The sequence below is a fragment of the Protopterus annectens genome, chromosome 9.part0, assembly GCF_019279795.1.
Source record: "Protopterus annectens isolate FY-2018-M chromosome 9.part0, PAN1.0, whole genome shotgun sequence".
NCBI classification, from domain to species: Eukaryota; Metazoa; Chordata; order Ceratodontiformes; family Protopteridae; genus Protopterus; species Protopterus annectens.
In genome coordinates, this window is record NC_056743.1 from 1,184,778,143 (window position 1) to 1,184,805,294 (window position 27,152).

The window sequence follows — 27,152 nt, forward strand, 5'->3', positions numbered from 1 at the left end:
GAACATTCAATAGTGACTTCTATACTCACCAAAGTCTTTTCTACATATTCTGGCTTCATCCACTCCGTCAGGTTATTAATGGCACAGACAATCTCATTCTTTGTGAACAAGACTTCTGAGATAATTGATTCAAAGTTGGGCTGAAATAGGAAAATGATATTTGAGAAGCAGGTAGCTCGGGCAGTTTAAAAGCTAGGCTAGAGCAGAATGTTTAATTGCTTAAACACATAATAAGGCAGATCTTCAGTATGTGTCTTAAAAGACGTATGTTAATTGTCTTCAACACTAAGTAATGTACAGTTTAGAAAACACATCTTGTTAGAAGTATAGCAAATTCTGATGGCAGATAACCATTTCATCTACCTAGTTTGACAATTTCTCATAGCCACATTAATATGTGTAGATTCCATTTAGCAAACAGCTTCTTTTATTTTTTCTTCAACCATCTTAAGAGTGTCTTACCTCTGTTCTGGTACCTTGAATTTCTTTACTGTTTTTAGTCTAATTACGGCTTTAGAAATGCCATTGCTGTTGTCATCACACTTTTTCTAAACATTGTTCATGCTTCCCTGAGTAAACCTGTGTCTTCACACTCTGTACTATTATTTTAATACAATTTTTTTCTTAAGATGGTTCCTACTTGGACTCTTTAGATTTGGGAGTGCCTTAAAGTATTGAAATGTTTCATACTATGCAATGCCATCACACCTTTTTTCAAAACTGTGCATGTTAAGATTTTCTACTCTCATTGTATGGTTTCTGTTGCAGCATGCAGCTCTGAAGTAGCTCTAGTCTGTCTTTGTCCTCAATGTAAGGAGTTATGCAGAACTGCATACATATTACTGATTAAAGCACTGATGACAGTGAATGTAAATAGGTACAGTCTATAGTTCCCATTTAATGTATGGTAATATTAACAGTAATTATACATAATCTACCTTTTGTTACTTTTTTTTGCATTTTTGAAGTTGTCTCTGCAGATGGAGAATGCCCTTATTTTATGCTGTCACTGCCCCCTCCTGCGCATCTCAGTATTTTGCCAGCTCTGCTCACTGCTTCTCTTACATTGCTTACTACCTAAAGTCATCAGATGTGACTACCCACAGGTCTTCCTGAGTAAGTGGTAGCTTAAGTGAATGCAAAAGATACCACAGCACTTATCACTTAACATTTACATTAATTTTATATCATATCATATAAAAAACAAACAATAATTTACACACACAAACATCATTTTTTACATTCATACTTAAAATAATTTATAAAATGCCAACTCGAAAGACAAGTTATCAACACTAAAGAACTTAACTAAGCAATAATTTCATTATTTTTTCTTTTATGTTTACTTTCAACCCCCATCCCGCCCTTACTTCCACAGCCATCTCCTTATTTCAGCTAATACATCATCCTCTTCTATTTTCTTGTTATATAACAAATTCTCACATCTGTTTTTTTTTCACAGCACTCATATTATCACAAATAATACTTTATCCTATTTATCAGTATCACATTTCTTTATCATACCCATATATAAAAGTTCATAATTATACATTTAAAACTTTCCCATCTATATTCACTTTTAAACTTTTTCCAAAAATCTTTATTCATTTTGTAATCCAAAAAACAATGTTTTCTTGTTCCTTTTTCAATTCAGTCAACACTTTTTTTTTCCTCCATCACCTTATATTTCATAGTCCCTTTCACTGGTCATGTGTCTAATAAAATTCTCCACAAAAATCCTCTGCTTCATAAAAATTTTCAAACCCTTTTCTTCTGCCTTGTATTGACTTTTGTCATCTAACTAATCCCTTCCACAGGTACGCAACATTTTTTTCTAAAGTCATATCAGGCCATTCTTTTCTTTTCTCAATGACTTCACTTACTTTTAATTTCCAGAATTTCATTTTTTATCATATTTTTCTTCCATCCTGTCCTTTTTTCTTCCCAAACATCTTTATACTTTTATATAGCATCTTACCTATCATTTCTTTTTACCTTTCTCATTAAACATATGCAGAAAAAAAAACTGTCATAACTACTTTTCCATATGAGTGGGAAACGTATATTCTCAATAAAAATGCTATTTTTGTAACACAAGTATTTGGCATGTATGAATTTTTCTGAAAAGATAAGTAAAAACTTTTCCACCAAGTGAAGAATTTTTCATTCATTCTCTCCATTGACTTACTGTATTAGGTTTTCATACTCATCAAATGTTACTCTCAAGATCTTTACTTCCTTTCTTGTGGAATATATTCCATTTTTACTCACCAATTCCCTTACACTTCATTTGGTTTAACTGCAGGCCAGATTTTTTAACAGCTTTCCAACCCTTTCTACATCACTTATCCATCCCTTGTTTTTGCTATTAAAACTAAATTGTCTGCATATGCCATACAAATTGGTAATGTAATATTTCCTTTTATCTCACATCCGGTCTCCCTCATTTTATACACGCATGTTTGCACTACTGCATTCATTACTAATACAAATAAGCAAATACTCATCAGGCATCCATGTTATACTACTCTCTTAATACTAATTTTCCTTCTTCCATCCATGCTTCATAACTTGCACCCCTGAATTTTCGTAACATTTCTTTATTACATTAATATTTTTCTCCTATGCCATATGTCTCTAATATCTAACATATTGCTTCATGGCTTTCTTCAACAAATGCTTTAGCTACATCACATCCTCTCAGTCTTTTTTATTCTGTTTATCATCTCTACTACTTTTTCACTATAATTAACATTTCTTTCACCTCTCCATTTTACACAATAACCCCTTCTTTACTACCTCATCCAATACTTTCTCAGACTTTTTTGTAGTATTTTCATAAATATTTATTAGTCAGTATTTGCTAGTTTTATGGGTCTTCAAGTTTTTATATCTTTCTTTCATTCTTTTACCATATAACTTTTATTGCTCCATCACATATGCCTTTTTCTATTATACCTTCCTTAATCCATTCATTTAACATAAAAAAGCCTCTTTCACCTTTATTCATTTTCTTATAATACACATAACCCATACAATCTAATCCTGGCAATGATTCATTCTTACCTTCTTTTATCACCTTCTTTACTTCTTCTATTATATAATTTTCTAAACAAAATCCTTTCTTTTTCAAACATTGTTTTTACTTTCCATTTAGAGTGTCCATCTATTTCTGCTTTTCATACATTTTCTCTGCAAAACTTTCTATCAGCTCCATAATCTCTTCTTGTTTGTATTTTTTATTGCCTTTGCCATCTAAGATGGCATTGATTATTCCTTCTCTCATTTTTAACTTCTTTCTCTAAATAATGGGAAACCTCCTCTTTCTTTCCTTTCAGAAAAAAATCTTTGCCTATGTAGCATAATTTTTTTTACCTTTTCTGTACTCTTTTCATACATCAGTTTTTCTATTTCCCTTATTTTGACACAAATTACAGTCAGGCTAACACCATTTTTTTCTCCCAAAGACTGCACTGGGACAGCCCCAAATACTTATGCCTACTCTGGAATCTGCTGGTAATATGCTTGAGCTGGTATCTGTTGGTAATACCAACCTTTTTGGCAATGTAAACTTCTAGAAAAATTACGCTTATCCTTTCAGTCTCTCTCTTCTTTTAATTTATGCATATTGTTGTTTATCATATTGCTTTTCTAAACTGCCCTACAAACATTATGTATTGTCAACAGCTACACCAACTTTTCTCTATTGTTGAATGTATCTTTATTTTTTATGTAATGCTTACAAGTCTATTGTTTGTGTCTTATGGATATTTAAGTCTATTGTTTGTGTCTTTGGAGCTTTTCACCCTGGGCCTCTGCTGAAAATGGGCTTTTAGCCAAGCTGAACTCTCTTGGTAAACAAATGTAAAATAAATAATAAATAAATATTTCTTATAACTAATGTCTTTCAGCTTTTCCTGGTTAGGGGTCACCACAGCTGAACTCTGGTCTGCTAATAATTGGCAGTGGATTTTTACAGTGCTGAGGTGCCTGCCCGATGCCCAACCTTCAAAGAAGGCACACCCATTCACACACGGACCTACCTGCATGTCTTTAAATGTCACTCGACCGCGGAGAGGACATGCTGACTCCACAGAGAAGGCGATCTAGATGAGAAATTTCTTCATATTTAATCTTATTTCTTTTTTATTCATCTTTCCCCTCTAAATATACATTTTGTATACTTCTCCATAAATACTACCAACTATTGTGTCAAATTTTTATAAAATGGTTTAATTCTTATGATCTTTCCATAATATTTCTGTCTTATCATTTCTTCCTCCTTTTTAAAGTCTACAGTTAATCTTGTTATCCCTTTTCTCTCCTTTGTTATTTCATTGTCTTCTTCTACTCTAGCCCATACTGCTTTATGATTTGAAAACTCTGCACTCTGTAACCCTCTGTTTTTATTTCATGTCTTTAGAATAAATTATAAAATCAATTTCGGTCTTAAAAATTTCCCCTATATATGTCTATTCTCGATTCTTTCCTAATTTTAAATTTCCACATTATATTAAATTCCTTAACACCTTAATATCCTGTGATGTCCTTACATTCACTGATGCAGTATTCAAAACATATGGGGTTCCCCTGCCATGGAAGCCCGACGTCCGACCATTCTACTAAGGACTCCTGTTATTTTAAAGATATGCCGAACATCACCAAGTGCTCCCTGCATAATGCAGGTTATAAAGGTGACATTCAGGCCTACCAAAAACAGAATTTCTTTGCTGCCAGTCTGAACATATCTTTTCACTGTCAGTCTGTTTACTTGCATCTGTTTTCTGCCAGTAGAACATATTTTCATTCTCCAGTAACTACCTATGCCTGTTTACTGTAATTGTAAGATAAGTGCCCTATTGGTGATTTTTTTTTTTTTTTTTTTGTTTTTTGTGTTCATTGAGGTTAATGGGAGACAGATTCCCCATAGAGACTGCCACAATAAGTGCCTTTTTTACTTAAGTGCTTCTCATGACTATACATCGTGTTCTATTTGTCAGGCATTTGTCCAGAAAACCCTTCGCAGGAGACTTTCTTCCCTTTTCTTGTATTTTGACAACCAGCATCTTAAGTTACTCACTAAAGATGAAATGGAAGGAATATCCCATCCTGAGGGTCAGCCGTTAGGGAAGAAGGTGAAAAAGGTATGACCAGAATCTTCCACTGTCCAGCCTCTGCTAGGTGTTTCTCCCATGGCTGTTATGAATCCGGAGGCTTGCCTGGCTGTGTTGTTGGATTTCTCTGCTGTGACCATGTCAGAGGCTGGTGAGGATCTGTCTGGCAGCACATCCAAAGAGGCTTTGCAGGTGTCCATCTCAGATGTTGTGAGGGAACCACAGTTGATTTTTTTCAAAGGGCATAGGGAAGTTCATCAGTTTTTAGTTGGGAAGAAGTTCATGCTATGGTTCTTGACTGTCATCCTGGGTCTGAGCCTTCTGAGGACATTCCGTTAAAAAACAAAATAAAAAATTAAACATGTTTCTTCTGCTTCTTGGGATCCACAAAGCGAGTGGCAGGCTTTTACTCAAGGGTTATTTTTTTGCCTTAATGTCCTTAAGGCCTCCTCATGTGGTTTCAGTTGCTGCTCCTTCTTGTCCTCTACTCCTCTTAAAAGGCCTACAGACCAGGATTCTTCTGAGGATCGGTCAGATTCTGCTGACGAATCATTAACTTATTCTACTCAAATTCCTTCTCCTTTGGACTATGGGTCAGAGGAGAAGGAATCTGTTAGTCCTGATGTTCCTTTGGAGGAAATTTCCTTTGGGGACACACTTTCTAGGATAATGGATTTTTTTAAGTGTGACTGTGCTCAGGTTTCTGATATCCAAAAGAGGTACTATGAGTTGTTGCAGTTGGAGTCTTCTAAACCTGCGGCTATTCCTCCTGTTTTGGCTACTTTACTGGATGCTTTTTTCAGTTCCTGTCATGTACCCGATTCTCTCCCCCTCCTCTCAAGAAGCCTGACAGGTTTTGTACGGTTCCGATTGATTGCTGTATTTCATATAAATGTCCTGCTGCTGACACCTTGGTAATGTTTGTAGCCTCTGATAAGTCATCTCAGTTGCTTCTTTTACCCAAGTTACTGTCTTCTGACAATGACAGCAGAACTATGGACAGGCTGGGTAAAAGATTTGAACTTCTGCTACCCTAGCTTTTAGGGCTATTAATTATCAGACCCATATGTCTAGGTATGTGTTGGCTCTTCTTTCTCAGGCCTGTCAACTTATTTCTGATTTTCCAGAATCTGAGGGTAAAACTTTTGTTCTTTCCCTGCTAAGGACTTCTTCTGAAGTCATTCGTCATTCTATTAAATATATTTATGATGTGACAGATACTTCTTCTAGGGCTGCTTTTATTGGTTCAGTTATGAGAAGATATTCTTGGCTTAGGCTTCAACCTCTACCTTATGAGATTTAAGTTAAGTTGATGGATTTTCCTCTGGATTTTAAACTTTAGTTTCGGTAAGCTGCTGCTGGTTTGTTTAAGTCCCTTCAGGATAAGGGCAGTTCCTTACATGAGCTTAAACATGTGTTTGTTTCTTTTGTGCCTAAATTTCAAAGAAACCACTCTGCTAAGCCTGCCTTTGTTCATAGGCAATCCCATCTTTCTACTAAAGGTAAGAAGAGTGGCAAAAGGGTTCCTCCTGCTAAGGCTACTCAGTTTTCAGGGACTCTGGAGCCTTCTTTTCTGGACAAATCAGGTACTGTGTGACTATCCATCTTTTACCATCCACATTCCTTTTTCTCTTCACCTTTCTCTTCTGGTTTGGCTTCAGATCACTCAGGATTCTTGGGTTCTGTCAATCATTCGCCAAAGGTACTTCATGGTGTGGAAATTCCGTCCTCCTTTTATGGGCATTCCTCAACCTCCTTGGGAACAACTTCCCTTTTTACTGCAGTTTCTTCAAGATCTCTTGTCCCAGAGTACTATTCAAGAGGTGCCTGTGTCAAAAGGGGGAAGGGTTCTACTTCACACTGTTTCTAGTGCCCAGAAAAGAAGGCACTTGGAGACCTATTCTAGACCGCTCTCATCTAAACACTTTTCTAAAGGTACCTTCTTTTTGGATGTTGTCCTTTCAGATTCTGTTTCCTCTTTTGCTCCTTCAGGCCTATATTGTGTCTGGATCTCAAGGATGCTTATCTCCATATTCTGATCCATCCTCTTTTCAGGAAGTTTTTACATTTCTCTGTTGCTTCCTGGCATTTTCAGTTCTCTGCTTTGCCCTTTGGCCTTTCTACTTCCCCAAGGGTGCTCACCAAATGCCTTGCTCCTGTGGTTGCTTTTTGCATTCTTGAAGGGAGCCACATTTTTTTCTTATTTGGATGACCTGTTGATTCAGGTGTCCTCTCCAGAGACCTTTTTGCAAATTTTTCATTTTGCCATTTCCCTTTTTCAGAGCCTGAGGTTCACTAAAACTTCCAAAAAGTCCTGTCTGACTCCTTCTCAGGATCATGTTTTTCTGGGTTTCAGGATTCAGGCGGTGCCAATTCTTGCATCCCTGCCCCGTCCAAAGGCTTTACCTCTCCTTTCTTTCTTTCTTTCACACTTTTCTTCCTCTGGCTTCCATTACTGCCAGGGAGTTTCTGAGAGTTCTGGGTTTTATGGCATCTACTATTCCAATGCTCCTTCTGGCCAAACTTCACATGAGAAAGTTCCACTGTGGTTTCTGAAGTCAGTGTGGCTTCAACATGCTCATCCTCTAGAATTTGTAGTTTCTCTTCTTCCTTATCTCTGACAGGAACTTCACTGGTGGATTCAGCAGTTGTCTCTGAATCCAGGGATCCCTTTTTGTCCCCCTCTTCCATCTCAGGAATCGTTCACAGACACTTCAGACATGAGATGGGGGGCAACCTTTGGCTCCCTAAAGGTACAGGGGTGTGGTTGCCTCATCAGCAGAAGGAGCATATCAATGTCAAATAAATAAGAGCTGTTCTGCTGGCTCTTCAGGCCTTTCAGTCTCTCTTCTCCATGGCCTCTCAAAGTATTCACAGACGATAGCACAGTGATGTATTATATCAACAAGAAGGGAAGAATGAGCTATCTTCTTTTCTCATTGGTACTTCTGGTATGGGATCTTGCTGTCAAGTGACTCTTCAGGTACTTTAAGTCCTTTCCGGTCAGAACATTGTAGCAGACACTCTGAGCAGGCCTTTAAGTCAGTCCCAAGAATGGATGCTTCACAATAATGTGTTTCTGGACATTATCCACCAGTGGGGTACTCCTCAAGTGGATCTTTTTGCCTCCCCTCTGAACAGACAACTTCCTCTGTTTTGTGCCAGAGCCCCAGGTCCTCTGGTATGGAAGGTGAATGCCCTCTCATCCTCTTGAAAGGGGATGAGTCTTCCTTCCTCTTATTCTGAAAGTCATGTTCAAAATTCAACAGATGCCCCCAAAATCTTGTTGGTGACTGCCTTTTGGCCACACCACCACTGGTTCCCCCTTCTTCTGCATCTAGTTAAAGGCAATCATCACAAGTTACCTCACAGGGTGGATCGAATCACACAAAACAAGGGATCTCTTATCCCACCTGTCCACGCTTCAACTGACAGTGTGGGTGATAGGATTTTGATTCCTCAGACACCTTTTTTCTGAGGACATGCTTCAAGTCCTGCAGGAGGCCAGAAAACCTATGACTAAGAAATTCTACTTATCCAAATGGAAGAGGTTTTCTTTTTGATGTCTCTCTCATAACCTGGACCCACTTACTGTGGTTGCTCCTTTGGTCCTCTCTTATTTGTGGGAGTTGCTCAATGCTGGTTTGTTCTATTCTTCTGTTAAGGCCCATCTATCAGCTATCTCTGCTTGTCTGACTTTTTCTCCTCCTTTAGCTGCTAGACTTGAGGTGAAACAGTTCCTTAAAAGTGTCCTTAATATTGTACTTCCCAGGAAGCCTGCTCCTCCCCCCTGGGATCTTAATTTTGTTTTGGAGAAGTTGACTTGGGCTCCTTTTGAGCCTGCTGCCAAGCTTCTGGGGGCAGTCTATAGCTCTCAACCAATCAGGGACAAATCTCAACAGAATCGGGGACAAATCCAGAAAAAATCAGGGACACTTAAAATATTAGTTCTATCAACTTGAGGCATTAACATTATTGGAGAATATGAATTAATAGACATTTCCTGAAGTAAAATAAGTGTTTAGTTCTTAATTATTGTCATTATTTATTAAGTATAACTAACCACCTTTTGTCCAAAGAGTACCAGTGTTAAGCGGGATTAAGAGGAACATAGCTAAAATTTAACTCAAAATCAGGGAAGTCCCTGAAAATCAGGGACAGTTGAGGCCTCAAACCCCATATGTTTGAATACCACAGCAGTGAAGCCAAGGACATCTACTGTTATAGTAAGATTTTACATAACTGTACTTTATTTTTTTTCCCTTTTTTCCTCATGTTACAGTTAAAATCTCCTGCCATCCATTTTAACATATTTGCTAATACATTTTTTTGATTTATTCAAACAACTTTCTCTTTGTCAAATTAGTATATGCATAAATCACTACTGATCTTACACATGTGTCTCATTCTCATATCATATATTACTAACCTTTTTGTTACATGTAAAATTCTTGTTTCGTCAGTTTTTATAAGAATTCCTATTCCAGAACATGTCTCATTTCCTACCAACCACATACTTTGGCCCCCATACTGCCTGTATACTTTTCCTTTTTTCCTCTTTGTTACATGTGGTATTTATTTTCATTTTTACACCATTCCATCACCACCAAACCTCATGTATCATTTCTAATACTATTCACATTTAATGATGAAATTGCTATATCATCCTTTTTCCTTTGTGTTTTACTTCTAGGCCTTATTTTTCTTTTCATTCTAAGTCTCCCACCAATTGATTTTCACTATCGTGTTCCTGTTCTTCTATCCCAATTTCTCACTCTTCTTCCTCTTTTTAAAACTGCAGATCTGTTCACTTCTTTTAACAGCCTCATTTTGAATTGTTATTGTTTCCTCTAAGTGCCTCTTCATTGTTTAACCTTTCTTCAGTATCTTCCTCCCTATAGCACCTTTTCGTTCAACATCTTCTGTAATAATATTTCTACTGTTTGCCTTTCTTCTGAGCTTTCCACTTCATTGCCTCTTTCCTTTTCTAATGTGGGGCAGTCAAACCAGTAGTGCTCAAATTCTATACATTTCGTTTTTGCTCTGTGTCCCCTCTACCTGCATTTCACCATACCTTCATTTGTTACAGTCTTTTTTTAACCACCTTTATTAAATTATCACTTGTGACATAAGCAAAAATGCATCTATATAAAAGTTATCAGACCATATCAACAAGACAAATAAATGGATTAAAGCTGGTTAAAACGCAACCACCAGATAGAATAAAATTAAAAATAACCAGCTAAACATGGTCATGTGGGTGAGTCACATAAAGATTTGTGTGTTTTAGGTAATCAGTGAAGTACAGGTACCACAAAGTGTTTTACTGAAAAATACTCATACCCTTCGTTTATGTGAATTCTTTTAAGGATAAATATGATAATTTACACGTTGAAGTTATGGCTTATGATAGAAGACTACAGGAGATTAAACTGCAAAAGTTATAGTGTGATGCTGCTGATTTCTGGGAGGTGCGTGTCTTCTCCTGGGCGAAGAACTCAGAGTTTATCTAATATTTTTATTCATTTTACTTAACATTTGTTAACTGGGAAGGTCCGACTTGGAACAAAGCCAATTTTCAGCGGAGGCCTGGGGAGAAACAATCCAGATGCATGTTTTTGTAATATGGCACCTGAAACTGCAGTAGACAGCAGTAAGGAACAAGGAATGAGTACAACAGTGAATTGCCAAGCTACAGAGTCTGTCTTAAGTTTTAAAACACCACAACAATAAATAGGATGTGCTGGAGGGATAGATTCCTGTCCCAGAAACTTCCTATGCTCTGGATCAAGATTCCAATCTACATTAGGCAGAGCTCCTCACTAACACTCTTCAAGAGAAACCTTAACGAGTGGATGGGAAACAGGAAGTTTACCCCGGGGATCACTTCAGTGGCTCTGCTGGACAGAGACACAGGGAAGTAATCTAAGGGGCGGCAAATGCCAACACATTCTGGCTAGGCTTATAAATGCCTTAGGGCAGATAGCTTAGTACCTACCTATGAACCTATAAAAAGAATATGTCAGCTTTGCCTGGCATATCAATGAATCCAATAGGCTGTGAGATCCCTGTAGCTGCAACTGATTTGGAGAGTACAGTATTAACAAATATTTTTGCACAGGAAGGTGTTTCTGCTAACAGTGTAACCTCAGTTTCCACTTTTCTGTCACTCCCTTTACCAAACCAGTAAGAGAAGAGATTCAGTACAAAAAAGATTCATCCTCCAGTTGGGGAAGGAATGGCAGGAAGAGATTACAAAGGGAAGCTTATCTAGACCCAGGCCCAGCCGTGAGGAGCAAGGTATGGAAGATTTGATTGTTAATATATTGTCACACAGTTTAATGCCTCAACAAATTTTGATTCTGAATAAAGGGTTATCCTTTATCCAGATACTGGTTCTGATATTAGTGATGTGTTGACTGATTTGAGGCTTTCTGCAAGAAATATAATACTGAAATTAAACTTTGGTGATATGTAGCCAAATCAAGTGCCTATATACTGGTTAATATTCCAATAGTTGGAGCATTTGTTAGACTTTGTAAAACATGTATTTGTGAAACTGTATCAAAAATGCATAGAAATGTTTTTCATAATTTGACCCAGGAAGAATGGGCTGTTTTAAGAGACTTGACTACTTTGGATAATATATAATTTCACCCTGTGGATAAATGTGGTGGACTAGTGGTCATGGATAAGAGTTTTTATCTAAGGGGCATGCATCGGCTAATAGATGATGATGCTACTTATAAAAACAATGTCTAAGCTGGATCTTAATCTGGTACTTGACAACATTTCTAGTGCTGTGAATGATTTCCATATTGAAGGTTCTTTGGATCATGAATTATATGAGTATTTTTCAATGGAACATTCTGTGGTACATATACTTCATGGATTACCCAAAAGACATAAATATTTATATGACCCACCCATGCAACCAATTGTTTTGGGAAGGGGTTCTGCCACTGAATCATTGTCAATGTATGTAGAAAAAATGCTGCAGCCAATACTAAACGATATAGGAACAATCTTGAAGGACAGCAAACATTTTAAGCTCTTTATTTGACTGGTATAGTAATAAGACTACTGATGACTTCTGTCTGGTTACCTTGGATGTCATCTCACTCTTCACTAAGATTCCAAATGACATTGACATTTATTCTGTTAGGTCACTATTAACTGAGAGATCTAACTATGACCATGACAAGGTTTATCTTATCTGTTCACTAATGGAGTTAATTGTGCCGAGCAATGTGTTCCTATTTGATGATGATCTTTATTTGCAACAGGTAGGCGTAGCTATGGGTATTAGTTGTGGCAATAGCTATGCCAGTATGGTCATGGCAAAATGGGAACTTGATCATGTGTTATGTGATCGGAGTCCTTTCAGGAGTTGTGTCTTTTTTTATGTGCACTTTCTGGATGACATTTTTATGATTTGGCAGGATTCCAATGAGAGGTTATCAAATTTTATTACTTATTTACACAGTACGACAAGTTTTTTTGAGGTTTACTGTGAACTGGTCAGTGGAGAAGATTAAATTCTTGGATGCTTGTATTACTAATAATGATGGTATTCTGTCCACCAGTTTGTATAAGAAGCCTGCTAAGAAAAACAATGTTTTGCATAAATGTAGTATGCATCTGAGATATAGACATAAGAATATGCTTAAAAAAGCAGTTTTACAAGGCTGCAAGACTTTGTGACAGGGACTCTGATATACTCAATATATTAATGAGTTAAAGAATGATTTTTGAGTAGAGGTTACCATGAAGATGAAATTAGATCTGTAATTGATGAGGTTCTTGCCATAGGGGTGATGCAGCTAGACCATTTTTTTCTGCTAGATGAGAATATCCATCTAGAAATGCTCCACAGAATGTGATGAGGATGAACTTGACATACTTTAACAATGTCCATCTAGTTTGTAATGTTATTAATAGGAACTGGGCCATTCTGATAGCTGACCAGAGATGTGAAACATTGCTTGGTAGTGTTCCTCGCTTTAGTTATAGAAATGATTTATCATTTATCATTACAGAGAAGACTTTGTTATGATTCTTATGATGTAACTAGACCTGGTTCTGATAGATCAGGCATTATTATGTGTAGATCTTGTGCTTTGTGTAGGTATAGTTCCAACAAAATGTCCTCGGTTAATTCTGTGACCAAGTTTGAATATACATTTAACTTTTATGCTGATTGTTGTTGATGCATTTGGTCTATTTAGCCCTATGCAAGTCTTGTGCCTGCTTTTATGTAGGTAAGACAAACAGGTCAAGGAACAAATTAGACAACACATCAGTGATATTAGGAAAGGTAATAATAAGAGTGCTTTATCTAAGCATGTGATGGCTACAAATAGTGATCACACCTTTTGTTTTGTTGTTTTACAACTGTGTAATGAGAGTAAGAGACATGGTGATATAAGACAGACTGAGAATCTTGAGATCGACTGGATATTCAGGCTGCAAGCACATAAGAAACCAGTGCTTAAATGACAATGACCCTTTAAGAGCCAAATTGAAATCTAGACCCCTGAAGCATTAATTGATGAACTATATAAGTTGAGTTTTTAATTTTATTGTTGGTTTGAGGATGCACTGTTATAGTGTGAAAGTGCTTACCTTTTTTAAATATGTTTAACCTGTTTTTTATTTTAATTTTATTAAATATCTTTTAGTTTATTCTGCCATGTTTAGCTGGTTATTTTTAGTTTTACTTCATATTGACAGGATCACATTTACAACATTACAATTCACATATGTTGTTATACATCTTATAACCTAAGCAGTATTATATAAATTATTCAGTTCCTGCCTTTTCTTAAACTTCACTCCTCCAAAACATTTTTTCTGCATTATTATTCCCAAAATTTCCATTTTTTCCATGTAATTTACTCCTGCCCTTTTCTAAAGATCCCACTTCTTCATTCAATTATCACTTGTGACATAGGCAATCCTATATTAATGTGAATGAAAACAAACCACATAGGTTCATAGGTGTTTACCAGGCTAACGACCACAAGGGCCTTTTTAAGCCTAGCCATGCATCCCAAATCTCTGACAAGTTCTGCGACACTTGATAAGAGTAAGCATGGGCCTGGTAGATAAACCATTTATAGATTACCTGTGTCCATTAGTGACATAGGTGCCAAACCAGGAATGAATTTCCGGTTTCCCTTCCAATTGGCCAACTTGCATTTGAATTGGGTTAGGGAGGAACTCTGCTTCCCATGGAAGGGGAGCCTGTCCCATAGACAAGGTAGTCTATGGGATACATACCTCTCTCTCCAGCAGGTCCTAGTTATATCACAGGCAAGGTTTAAGTCTTTAGAATAGGTAATTTTGGTGCTGTTTGTTTTGTGGAAATGCAGGAGGTCCATCACAGTTGAGTCTGATAATGCCCTGTATGCCAGTCATAGATCTCCACTCAAAAGCCTATAGGAGACAGAATACAGCGACAGGGCCTTGAGGTGGTCTGCATAGGACATATTACTTATGCCATGTATTCTTTTAGTGATGCAGTCCTTGCTGCAAGCATTTACATCACAAACCATACTGACACAATCCTAGCTGCAAACATTATGCATCACTTATAATCTGCTCAATCATTGTAAGTCGAACGCTAAATAGATCGCTCAAGTCCTGCCTTCTTTTAAACCCCATTCCTCTCCAGTATGTATTGTTCCCACAATTCACGTTTTTTTTCCTATGTAATTTGCTCCTACCCTTTTCTAAAGTTCCCAATTCCAGTTGTTTCATCTATGTTACTATACTCACTACTTGCAGTATAGTTGGTTTAGACTTTGATTTCCATTTTCTATTCACTGTTTTTTTTGGAAGCCACCATAATTAGACTCAGGAAGGCCTTACTATGTCTAGGCAATGCCAATTCTGTATCATAGCTCAGAAAAATCATTACCCTAGTGACACCAATCTGCCCACCTAGGATCTCTGACAGAAGAGTCTGCAGGGAATCCTTAAAGTCTGCCAACCAATTATATTGCCAGAAAATATGTTCCTAGTTACTTCTTTCTTCCCCATCACACCTTCAACATTTGCTTCTACCTGAAGAAAAATTATCTGGAATCTACTTGGGGTATAAAAATATCTATGTAAACATTTCCAAGCAAAAATCCTAAATCTTCTAGATTGTTTTTGTATATTTGGCAGACATACATATATCACCCCATTGTTTCTTTGTGAATTGTTTATCTAGTCTCTCTTCCCAATCTAACCTCTTCAGATTGATTCCTACAGTTATTATGCAATATCTGATATGATCTACTAATTATTCCTTTTTAAATGGCAGCTTTTGTTCTACATTATAAAAAAAACTCTACAGGTGCTGATCTTTCATTTAGAACCCTGTATTTCTTTCTCTTTGCCTATACTCTGGAATTAATCCTTGATAGGGAAGGCAATCTTTAACCAGCAGTCTAAATAAATACTTGACATCTTCCCATTCTGTTACTTTTTTCTTTCTAGTTATTTGATCTCAATACCTAGTTTTTTTGCCAGTTTTCTCCAATAATTTCCAGCCCCCTCTTGCCTATTGTCTGCATCCCTAATTGCAGTCATCCCTGTCAGCAGAATCTCCTTTCTCCATTCCCTGTGTTGGCTTAGTTCTTAGAATGATTTCTGCTACTTTATGATTATTGTTATTCTCTTTAAAGGCCTGCATCCAAAATCCCAGTCTATCGTTGTTTCTTGAGCTCCCCCCCCTGTTTCATCAACATCCGTTTCCACTTTGAATTTTAGTTTTATGCTTGTGCTATGTGTAGAAATCTTAAATGAGTTGCTCTAAAATACCCCTTCAAATCGGGTAATCCCAATCCTCCTTGTCTATTTGAAGAATCAGCTTATCCCACTTGACTCTTGCCATCTTCCCCTCCCAGATAAAAGCTTTCAGCTCTTTATAAATTGCTATCCACATTATCTCCTCTAGTTGATAAAAATATGTCTGACCTGTGTAAAAGACTAAAGGGAGTAAAAACATTTTAACTGCGTGTATCTTACTATCCATATCCATATAACAGTGCTTCCATTTTCTCAGTTTTTGTATTATCTTTTGTGTAGTCTCTTCCTACGTTTCCTTAGCTGCCACACTGGAATCATTTTTAATCCATACTCCTAAATACTTCATTTTATCATATCCCCATAAATATGGATATTGCTGAATCAATTTGTGTGTGGGTACATCATTTACTGCTTTTGCCTTTGTTTTAGCTTTATTAATTTTGTATCCCAAATAGATTTGAAAGTGTCATAAAATGTTCCACAACACTGTAATTTCCCTTTCTGGTTTTGTCAGGTATAAAATAATGTCATCTGGAAACACAGCCTGTTTTTTGACTACCATACCAATTATATCCTTGAATTTTGGAGTCTCTTCTTTTCTTAGTCAATGGTTTTAAATATAATGTAAATGACAAAGGGGAAAGAGGACACCCCTGCCTGGTTCCTTTGCTCCAGCAGAAATTATTAGAGTAGAAAACCACCCACTTTAATTTTCACCTCCGATCCCTCATATATCCTCCTAATCAAACTTATAATTTTATAAAGAAATGCAAATACATTCATCGCTTTGCTTATAAAGTCCCAGCTTACACTGTCAAATGCTTTCTATGCATCAAGACCCACCAACAACAGTTTTATTTTCTTATATTCTGCTTTTCTCTGGATCATCAGTGTTCTGTTAATGTTGTCAAATGTTTGCCATCCCTCCACAAAACCATATTCATCCATATTGATCAATTGTGGCATCACTTTTGCCATTCTTTTAGCCGTTATAGACATAAACACTTTATAATTATATGAATAAATGAAAAATATAAATAACAGTCCTACCAGAGGAATTAATGCAGCTTCTGAAGATAAAACCACTGAACCAATGGCAAAAATGACAATCCAAAAGAGCAGATACTGCAAACCAAAGTCAGAAGGTAGCATAAAAAACTTTTAATGTGTTAGCGCTGTCATGGCAATCCAATCTGCTTCATAAAACACAAAATACTAACAGAACTTCATTTTTAAGAAAGAAACATTCAATAGAAGTGCAGTTTCAATTATACAATTAATGCATAAGCTTAAGCATTTAAAGCTGTATCATATAAAAATGAAGCTGACATAAAATACGTATAAAAAATACATATATTGTCTAAATTCATTATACTTATAAAACAAGTATTTACATACAAAGAATAAATAATAAAAACAAAATAGCACATATACCTATCTATAGCTATTGATATATCTACATACATATAATAGAAAACTTCACTTATCTAAAAATTATATTCTTTAGAACTGGTTTAATACAGATCCTGCCATTTAATCCCTTTCCTAAGTTAGCCCTCATTCTAATAATCCATTTTAATTTCAAATTTTCAACCCTGTTTTCTATGTCACCACCACGGGCATCTTCATATATTACTTGTAAAACTTTAAACTTGAATGTATGGTCCATGCCACATATTTGTTATATATATTTATACATACATATTTGTTATACACATGTTTAACAAGAGCATTACTATGTGTTACATTTTTAATATTATATACATGCTCACGAATCCTATCTCTCAGCCTGTCTGTCTTCCCTATATGAAAACTTTGACAGACCTGGCATACTGCTAAATATACTATATGTTTGGTGTCACAATTGGCTGTAGCCTGTATTCTTATAACTCGCCCTGTATCTGTGTGCATAAATTCATCTGTAGGGTCTATATACCTACACCAATTACATTTGTTGCAGGGGAACGTTACCGGCTGAGTCCTAGGCCTAATGCTATGTGATACAGATGGTGGATAACAAAGCATCCGCTTTAAATTCTTTTTGTTCTTATATGTAAACTTAGGCTTATTCCCCACTATAGAAGCCACTTCCTTGTCTACAGCCAATATCTCTTTATAGCTTCCTCTATCTGATGTATATTACTGGAATACATAACAGGCATTCTTAAATGTTAATCCCTTCTCTTTTTACATTGTTGGGTGGGCCAAGGACCTGCTGAATAGTAGGGTTTACCCCCTTTATTACTTTTACTAGATGTGTGATATAGCCTCTTTGCTTAAACATGTCATGTAAAAGATCAATTTTTCTGTTACTCTTAAAAACTTTTGCTGATGCATTTAAAGAGGTAATCTTTTATCGTAAGTTCAGAGATGATCTTTTTTGTTGTTGAGTGGGGATGAAGATACCCTTTTGAAGTTTCATGAATATCTAGATTCTACTACTCCCTTCCTTAAATTTACATTGAATTATTCCAGGGACCTAATACATTTTCTAGATGTGGCAGTTTTTAAGACTATTGAACAATCCCTGTCTACTAAAACATACAGGAAGGACTGCCCACCCCACATATCCATCGTAACATAGTTAATAATCAAGGTTTACGGGCATCTAGACTGAATGTTAATGATTCAGATTTTGCCAGAGAAATTGATCTTTTACATGACATGTTTAAGCAGACAGGATATAGCACACATCTAGTAAACGTAATAAAGGGGTAAACCCTACTATTAAGCAGGTCCTTGGCCCATCCAACAACATAAAAAGAGAAGGGATGAACATTTAAGAATGCCTATTATGTATTCCAGTAATATACATCAGATAGAGTAAGTTATAAAGAGAAACTGGCCAATATTGGCCGTAGACAAGGAAGTGGCTTCTATAGTGGGGAATAAGCCTAAGTTTACATAAAACAACAAAAAGATTTTAAAGCGGATGCTTTGTTATCCACTATCTGTATAACATAGCATTAGGCCTAGGACTCAGCCGGGAATATTCCCCTGTAACAAATGTAATTGGTGTAGGTATATAGACCCTACAGATTAATTTATGCACCCAGATACAGGTTAAGTTATAAGAATACAGGCTATAGCCAATTGTGACACCAAACATATAGTATATTTAGCAGTATGCCAGGTCTGTCAAAGTTTTTATATAGGGAAGACAGACCGTAGGCTGAGAGATAGGATTTGTGAGCATATATATAATATTAAAAATGTAACACATAGTAATGCTCTTGCTAAACATGTATCTGTATGTGGCATGGACCATACATTCAAGTTTAAAGTTTTACAAGTAATATATGAAAATGCCTGGGTGGTGACATAGAAAATAGGGTTGGAAATTTGGAATTAAAATAGATTATTAGAATGAGGGCCAATTTAGGAAAGGGCTTAAATGACAGGCTCTGTATTAAACCAGTTCTAAAGAATATAACTTTTAGATAAGTGAGGCATTCTATTATATGTGTGTATATATATATATCGATAGATATATGTGCTATTATGTTAGCACACAATTTTATTATTTATTCTTTGTAATTAAATACTTGTTTTATAAGTATAATGAATTTAGACAAAAAATATATGTATTTTTTATACGTATTTTATGTCAGCTTCATTTTTATATGATGCAGCTTTAAATGCTTAGGCTTATGCATTAATTGTATGATTGAAACTGCACTTCTATCAGAGGTTTCTTTTTTAAAAATGAAGTTCTGTTAGTATTTTGTGTCTGATGAAGCGGCTTAGATTGACATGAAAGCACTAACACATTAAACTTTTATTATACTACCCTCTGACTTTGGTTTGCAGTATCTGCTATTTTGGATTGTCACTTTATAATTATGGTTTAGTATTGAACTGGGCCTGTATGAAGCTGGATCTGATGGGTCTTTACCATCTTTAGGTATTCCAGCTACCACCACTTTCTTACAGGATGTTGATAATTCTCTTCCTCTTAAACTACCATCAAACAAAACCTTCCAGATTTTTATCAGTTTTTTCCCTCCTAGGTTCCAAACTTCCACTGTAATACCCTCTATTCCGGGGACTTTCCTGTAGATTGGTTATACATCATCACTTTTATCTCATCTCCTCCTATCCTGTTAGTAATTGAACCTCATTTGACCTTTAACCTTGACTTATTTAATTCTTCCATAAACATTTCAATTTGCATATTTTCTTGATTTCCGTATTTCTCTGCTTTATACCAACTTTCCTAAAATTTTCGAAATATTTCAAATACCTCTATAGGATCTCTTGTTACTTTCCTTGTTACAGGCTCCCTAAGGTTGGTAACAGCCCTTTCTACTTTCTGTTGCCTGAGTTCTTGTGCTAAAAGTTTTATGCTCTAGAGTTATCATCAAAAAACAGTTGCTTAACATCAATCTTTCTAAACTCATGCATATTATCAAGGTAATCCCTTATTTTCTGCTTATCATTCTACAATTGCTCCTCTTCTTGTTCTGTGATATTCTCCCCATTCTGCAATACTTTAACATGTCAGTCCCTCTAAATAATTATTGTTACTTTTTAACCATACCTCCCTTTATTTTATTTCCACCCTATTTTTAAACTCCACTTTAATGTTACCCCACTTCCTAACTATATTTTCAGAAGAAATTTCCATCTTCTCTAATAGTTCATGAATAATCTCCACCTATTCCTTAAATTCCTCTCTTTTCAACAGATAGGTTGGAAAGTGCCACTGTCTCATTTTTATTTCATTACCCCGTGTTTTTATTTTACTTATTATTGGCGTATAATCTGAAATAGTTATTGGGTGGTATAATGTTTGAGTAAAAGGCTAGAAGAATACTAGGTAATCTACTTTCAAAGATGTTTACTTCCTTGTTTACCTGAGATTTGTACAATATCATTAGCAAATTAGCTTATGTTGACATGTTTCTATTGCCTATAATAAAAGCAGACCAAGTAATTAAAAAAGTCAAGCCTCAGTCAAGAATAACTGTACAGACAGTACGCATTTCACTTCTACTAAGAAAATAGGAGCAAAACTCAAAATGTTACTGGATTCGACAGAATTTATGTAATCTAAATGTGGACTATAACTGAAGATGAAACGTAGCAGAAAGGATCAACAGTATCTTTTACAAAAGCAATATTAAAACTAAGATTTTGACTGGCTGTATATGTATGTATATACCTAAACAATTGATTGCACTCTGGTTACTGGTTTAACTTATTCTTTTTGTTAAAGGGCATCTTTTCAAAAATATACACAAATTCACTCACACTTAATGGAGAAGTCTGTTATTTTGAAATGCAGACATTACAAAGTTGTGGACCCAGTGCTTTTACAGTAGCAAAACAAACATAAAAGGAGGCAACATGGGTCATAATGGAGACTGGAATTAGTAGGGCAATTGGGAGGAGAAGTTTTATAACAAAACACCTCCTTAAAAGGGGGAAAAACAAAGGAAAAATTAGTGTTTACCTTTATAATGGTACAGAATGAGGAGCATTACTGATAAGGACATTTAATGTATAAAAATGTACTCTGCAAAACTGAAATGAAGACACATTTAAGAGTAGTATCTTTATTTTGTATCTTCTTTGGGGATTCCTGTAATGCGCTATTCACTACCTGTGCTTTTTTCTTCACCCTGCCCATTCTGACACACAAGTCTGGCTTTCGCTCTAGGCTAGAAATGAAAGCTCCCTCTTTTCCTTAGGATAGGTAAGCTGGCATTGGCTGTTCACTTCCAACCCTTCCTGGCTAACTTTTCTAGCGTGGGCCTCTATTCAAACCCAAGGCTTATGGTTTAAAGTCAGGGTTTTCTACTTATGTGCTGCATTTTGCTAGCCTTAGAGTTGGGTGATTATTGGTGTTTTACAAAGGGCAGTCCTTAGACAGGCAATCCTTATTTGACCTATAGTAGCCTTAGACTTGGTGTTCTCAAACAGGATGAACAAGAAAAATTCAACCCTGGAACTGAGCACATTTGAGAAACAGTAATTAACCAATCAGTGTGGCTTGCCATTATCTTAAGACATATCCGAGTCAATCCGTATTGAAGGCTGTGACTATCAGAACTGCACAGTGCATCAGAAAAGCTCTATTATACAATGACCCCCCATTAATATTCCAAAATGTGCATGCTGATTGGCCAGCGTGCCCATTGTAAATCCCACAATATACCAATGGAAAAAGGTCCGGTCGCCCTGACTTTTTTCCATTGGTATAAAGTGTCCAAAACCTTTTTTTTTAATAAGTAAAAAAAAAAAAAAAAAAGAAATAAAACAGAGCAATGGAGACTTTCTTTTCTCCGTTGCTTCCGTTTCAAAGCATTGATGTACTGGGTATGCGTAGGAACGCAAGTCCCATATGCATGTGCAGCACATCAACACAAGGAAGCAGTATATCACAACCGCTGGAAGAACAGTAATGTGCCGTTATACAAAGACATTATTTAAGAAAAGTATTTTGTTTCTTAAAGAATGTCATTGTATAATAGCAATAACCGACTCCATGGTTGTGGTATATTGAAATTTACCCATGGTTGGCTTTATTTAATCACTCGGGCTTTGCCCTCATGATTAAACCACGCCAACTGTGGGGTAAATCTTCACTATACCACACCACGTCATTGGTTATTGCTTAAATAATTTACAGTCGCTAAAGAAGGGGTGAAAGAATAGCAGGGAAATACCAAGATTGTCATGAGAAAAACAGCAAATGTTTGATTGAATCTAATGTGCAAATCTATACACACGGTGGGAAAACACTGTTCTGATTCAAGTGGCTCTGAAGATGAATGAAATCATACAACATTAAAGAAATTTTAGGAAACTGGTAGAAGGAAGACAAAAGAGTATACTAACTAAAACAGAAATAGTAATGGAATCAAAACAGCAAAGGTCTAGCCACAGAAAAAACTATAATCACTTCCATCAAAAGGGAAGATAGAACATTTTACACATGCACAAGTGAACAAAGATGACCATAGAAGGGATAATTCATGTTAAAAATAGAAGGGGTACATAGAGTTCACACAAATGAGAGGACAGTAATTAGTGGGGCACTACAACTGTAGTTCTTTTCAGCTCCTTTGTAAATGACACTACAGAAGGCCTGGATGCAAAACTTTGTCTTTTTGCTGCTAACATAAAGTTATGTACTCAGGCTCATGTAAAAGAAAGCCTAGGTAGGATAAGAAGAGGTTTCACATAACTGAAAGAATGGTCTTTTATTTTGTCTCTACCTTTCTCTTTACATACATTTCTACACCCCAGATATGTCCATAACATCCATGGGGAGGCATGTAATGGGCTTTGCAGTGTAACAGTCTATGCCCCCATGAGTAAGTCAAATCAGTGTCTTTCCCCCAAAAGACAGCATACACATGAGATCCTGGTCTCCTCCAGTGGGTCAGCCATAGAGTTATGCCTGGGCTAGGACCCATCTCAGACAGACAGTCAGACACAAATTGCCCCAGGGTTATTATGTACAGCCTTGCTCAGTCCTAGAAAATTAGTACTATTAAGTGTTTGAAAAGGGTAACAAAAACTATTTGTCTGCTTATAGTTGGATAAGGCTAACATGGTCTCCTTAACTATTTGCCTGGTATTATTCCTATGTTCCCTGCATTTTTATCTGTATCCTTGTCATTTCTTGATAATCCCATGATTGGTCACTCTTTCCTTCCTATTTTGCAACCCTTAAATTCAAAGAATAATTTGCTTACCAACATTCTCTTGCCAATAAGCTTACATTTCTGAACACCTCACTGTTTTCTTCTCCTACCTTTCTTTCTGCATACTGCATGTCATTAAACATCATGGTTTTCTTTTGCCCTTGTATTATAATTAACAGTACAGACACAGACGTACATATTCATATCCTGCCCGCCTCTGTCTTGAGCTTTCAAGCAACTTTCCATTCTGTGGCAAAGACTAGAAGCAAAAGCTACGCTAGCCTACCAGTCAACAAATGTGAGGTGTACCAAACAGTGACTGAAACAAAATGAATATTTATCTGGTGCAGATGCATTCATGTTTGGTTTTATTAAACAACAGTGATGCGGTTATCCTTCATTTTGTATCACCCAACCATAGCAGTTATGGAGAACAATAATTATGCATGGCTCACTACTAATTTAATGGTTCTTTATTTGTTTTAAATTACAGTTTCATTTTATAGCTTGAGGACATACATATTTCATACTACAGTACTAGCGTACACCCACTGTTACTTCAAACCTATGTATCTTTGTAAGTATGGACATTTCAGAAATGGGCACCTCTGTCATAAAACTGTGCATTATCCCATATCTATCTTTCTGTCTATCTTTGCATTTTTTAACCAGATGAGTAAATTACAACATAATGCAAATACAAGTACTTTACATCAGTGTTTTGTTCAGAAAACACATTTTATTATTTGCCCTTACTTTAGCATGTTTTAATTGAACTTAAACAAGTGTAAGGACGTATCATTGGTGCCGGGTCTCACTTCCAGTGTTTAAAAGTTGCACCAGTTTGAGAGGTATGGTGCATGCAGGAACTCAGCCATTTCTTACAGCATTTTGTAGTTGCAGTAGGCAAAGTATTTTCCATGCTGAAAGTTAGCTAATCTCCTGAAGTTTGCATTTTAGATATGGTTGTTCACACACGTTACTGTCTTGACAGAGATGACACAAGGATCATATATTCATACGAATGACATTTTCTGTGGGGTCAACTTTATAGGGAGGAGACAGTTTTCCCTGAATTCTGACTGCTACAATTACAAAAGGCAGCATGCCTGGGGTGTGTCTGTTAACACAACATATGCTAATTTGAAACAGACTGCTGACTTATTAAGCCCAATGTCAAGTATGGCTCAAACCTGAGTATTCTGATATGTATTGGATTGTGTGTTTTGGAGAGAATGGAGTGGATTTTGGCAGGCATTTCTATGCAGTTCTTAAATACGACAAATCCATGGGGTAGTAATGCTCTGCAACACCCTCACCATCCACAATTCCAAGAGAGAATTACCTCATATACCACAACAAATGAACAGACACCTCCATCTCTCCACATTTCTAAGATGAAAGAAATTATACCTGCCAGAATTTCAAAGGTTACCTCTCTTTACTTTCTAGAATTCAAAAAGGCATTGCACATCAGCTTTCAGAATTCCAAAGACAATATAACTTATGTCTGTTTTTTTTTTTGGGGGCGGGGGTAATCATCTTTCTTTCTAAAATTAGTGTGTTTTACGTAGAATGCAATTTCATCTTACCTTACGGAGGTCTTTCTTGAGTGCCTCTAGTAATGCCCCTTCATTCTCCTTCATGAGGTTAAGCATTGCCTTCAGCTGCTTAAGACGGAATTCAGCAGTGCGAGTTTTGCCAGAGTTAAATGCCTCCCGCAGTCTCGCTGCCACTTCCTTGGTGGACGACATATTCTGCTATTGCTAGATCAAGTAACTTTAAAGAAATATATGACTGAAGTTAATATGTAGCCAAAACATCATTCAACTTTACATCTGTATTTGTTTGGGGAGTTCTCTGTTCAGATATTCAGTTATGATAAACAATTCTAAGTTATTACTACCAGAACAGGATGAGGGAGAACAGGTTTTGTGTGGATTGAAACATAACTTTAAGCAAAGGTTACAGGTTTCAGCTGAAAAAAAAAAAACATGTAGCCCTCTGTCACACCGTAGCCATCCTCTTTCATAACTGAAGGTTTCAACCTCCAGCAACATCTCAGCAGGCTCCAAGTTTAACAAGTTGCCTCCACACAACTGTTCTTTCACTTACAACAGTAGCAAGGGAAGGGAAATAATTCTGATGTCATTCCTGCATTGATATTTATGTCAGGTATTGGTGGTGTTAGTACAGACCACATGATGTAGCTAAACAGTCTTAAGAAACAGCGCATTAGTAGTAAAATTAAAATGAAGATGATTTTTAATGACTCTGTCAAGCATGCATGATAACAGAAATTTAATTAAGCGCAAGAGATAATGCCTAACAGAGTGGGTGTTATAGAGAAATAAAGGAACACCAGGGGTGTTGTGAGGCCAGACACTGCAGGAGGGCCTCTCCACCACTGGTAGGTTCATTATTTCCCTGTAATGGCTATCCTGAAGGGCATTATTGCACTTAGCTAATGGGCTATTTATTTGTTTTATTATAAGAACATACTTTTAAATATTTTTGATGTAAAATAATTCCTCTGCCTAACATTTCAAGGTTGCTATAGAATATATAATTGTTGCTGGAGGAAGTATTTTACATCTGAAATAGAAGTTCTTTAAGTATTTAATGTACACATAAATGTAAAGATGAAGGAGGCAGATAGACTCACGCACGCACGTGCACACACAGACATGTCCAGCAATTATAGCTACTTTCCTGATGGAGTACACCTCAAATGTCTCTCTGTGATCAAATATAATGCCAAGTATTGCAACCACCCCCAAGCTTCAAGCCCCTTATTTTGCATAATGTTTTGATTTGTATTCATATTTTCCCTGTACTTCAAAAATGTTTGATTTTCTGGTAAATCACTGAGGATTATGGTCAGAAAATAAAGCCAAGTATTATAGTTTCACACTTCCCATTGTTCAGAAAATATTTTTTTATGGAAAACCTCTTGTTCTACATACTTTTTAAGTGAATTAGAGTTGTATTTAAAATTGTCTCACATTTTAGGTCTTTGTCTCCCTGATATTTTTGGCTTTGTTGAGAATTCTAAAGCAAAGTTGACAGTTACGTGCTTTCTTTCTCTTTGTCTCTCTCTGTCTGTCAGAGATATCAGAGTCTCCTCTTAGTGACTGGAAAGTGAAATGGTTAGCCACTGTAACTGCTTCTACATGTATTTTTGCTATTTTAGTTTTTTATTTAATTTTTTTCTTTTTATTTACTTTTTTATTTTACATTCTCTGAACAGCAAAGCCACATTTAGCAAGTGTAAATATGTTGGTAGCCATTTAGGTTCATAGGTAGATACTAGGCTATTGGCCCTAGGGCCTATATAAGCCTAGCCAAATGGTACCCTGGCTTTTGCCACCCAAGAAAATTATTTTCCTGTGCCCCTGTCAAGCAGAGCCACAGAAGTAATCCCTGGGGTGAATTTCCTATCGCCCATCCAATCATCAATATTTTTCTTAAAGAGTGCTAATAAGGAGCTTTGCTTGATATAGATAGGTAGTTTGTTCCAGAGTATGGGAAGTCTCTGGGACAGGAATCTATCCCTCCAGCATGTTCTGTTTACTGTGGTGAG

At 36.4% G+C, this 27,152-nt stretch overlaps 1 protein-coding gene across 7 annotated transcripts in view; it reads right to left on the reverse strand.

The window, feature by feature from the left end:
* ALDH3B1 (aldehyde dehydrogenase 3 family member B1) overlaps positions 1-27,152 on the reverse strand; it is a 1,341,938-nt gene that overhangs the window by 486,866 nt on the left and 827,920 nt on the right. For all 7 annotated transcript variants that reach the window (XM_044084078.1, XM_044084076.1, XM_044084080.1 and 4 more), the window contains 2 exons: positions 25,162-25,348; positions 30-140 (listed from right to left, as the gene is read on the reverse strand). In XM_044084078.1, the coding sequence (XP_043940013.1) occupies positions 30-140; positions 25,162-25,323 (273 nt within the window). In that variant the 5' untranslated portion in view covers positions 25,324-25,348. The remainder of the gene's footprint in view (positions 1-29; positions 141-25,161; positions 25,349-27,152) is intronic.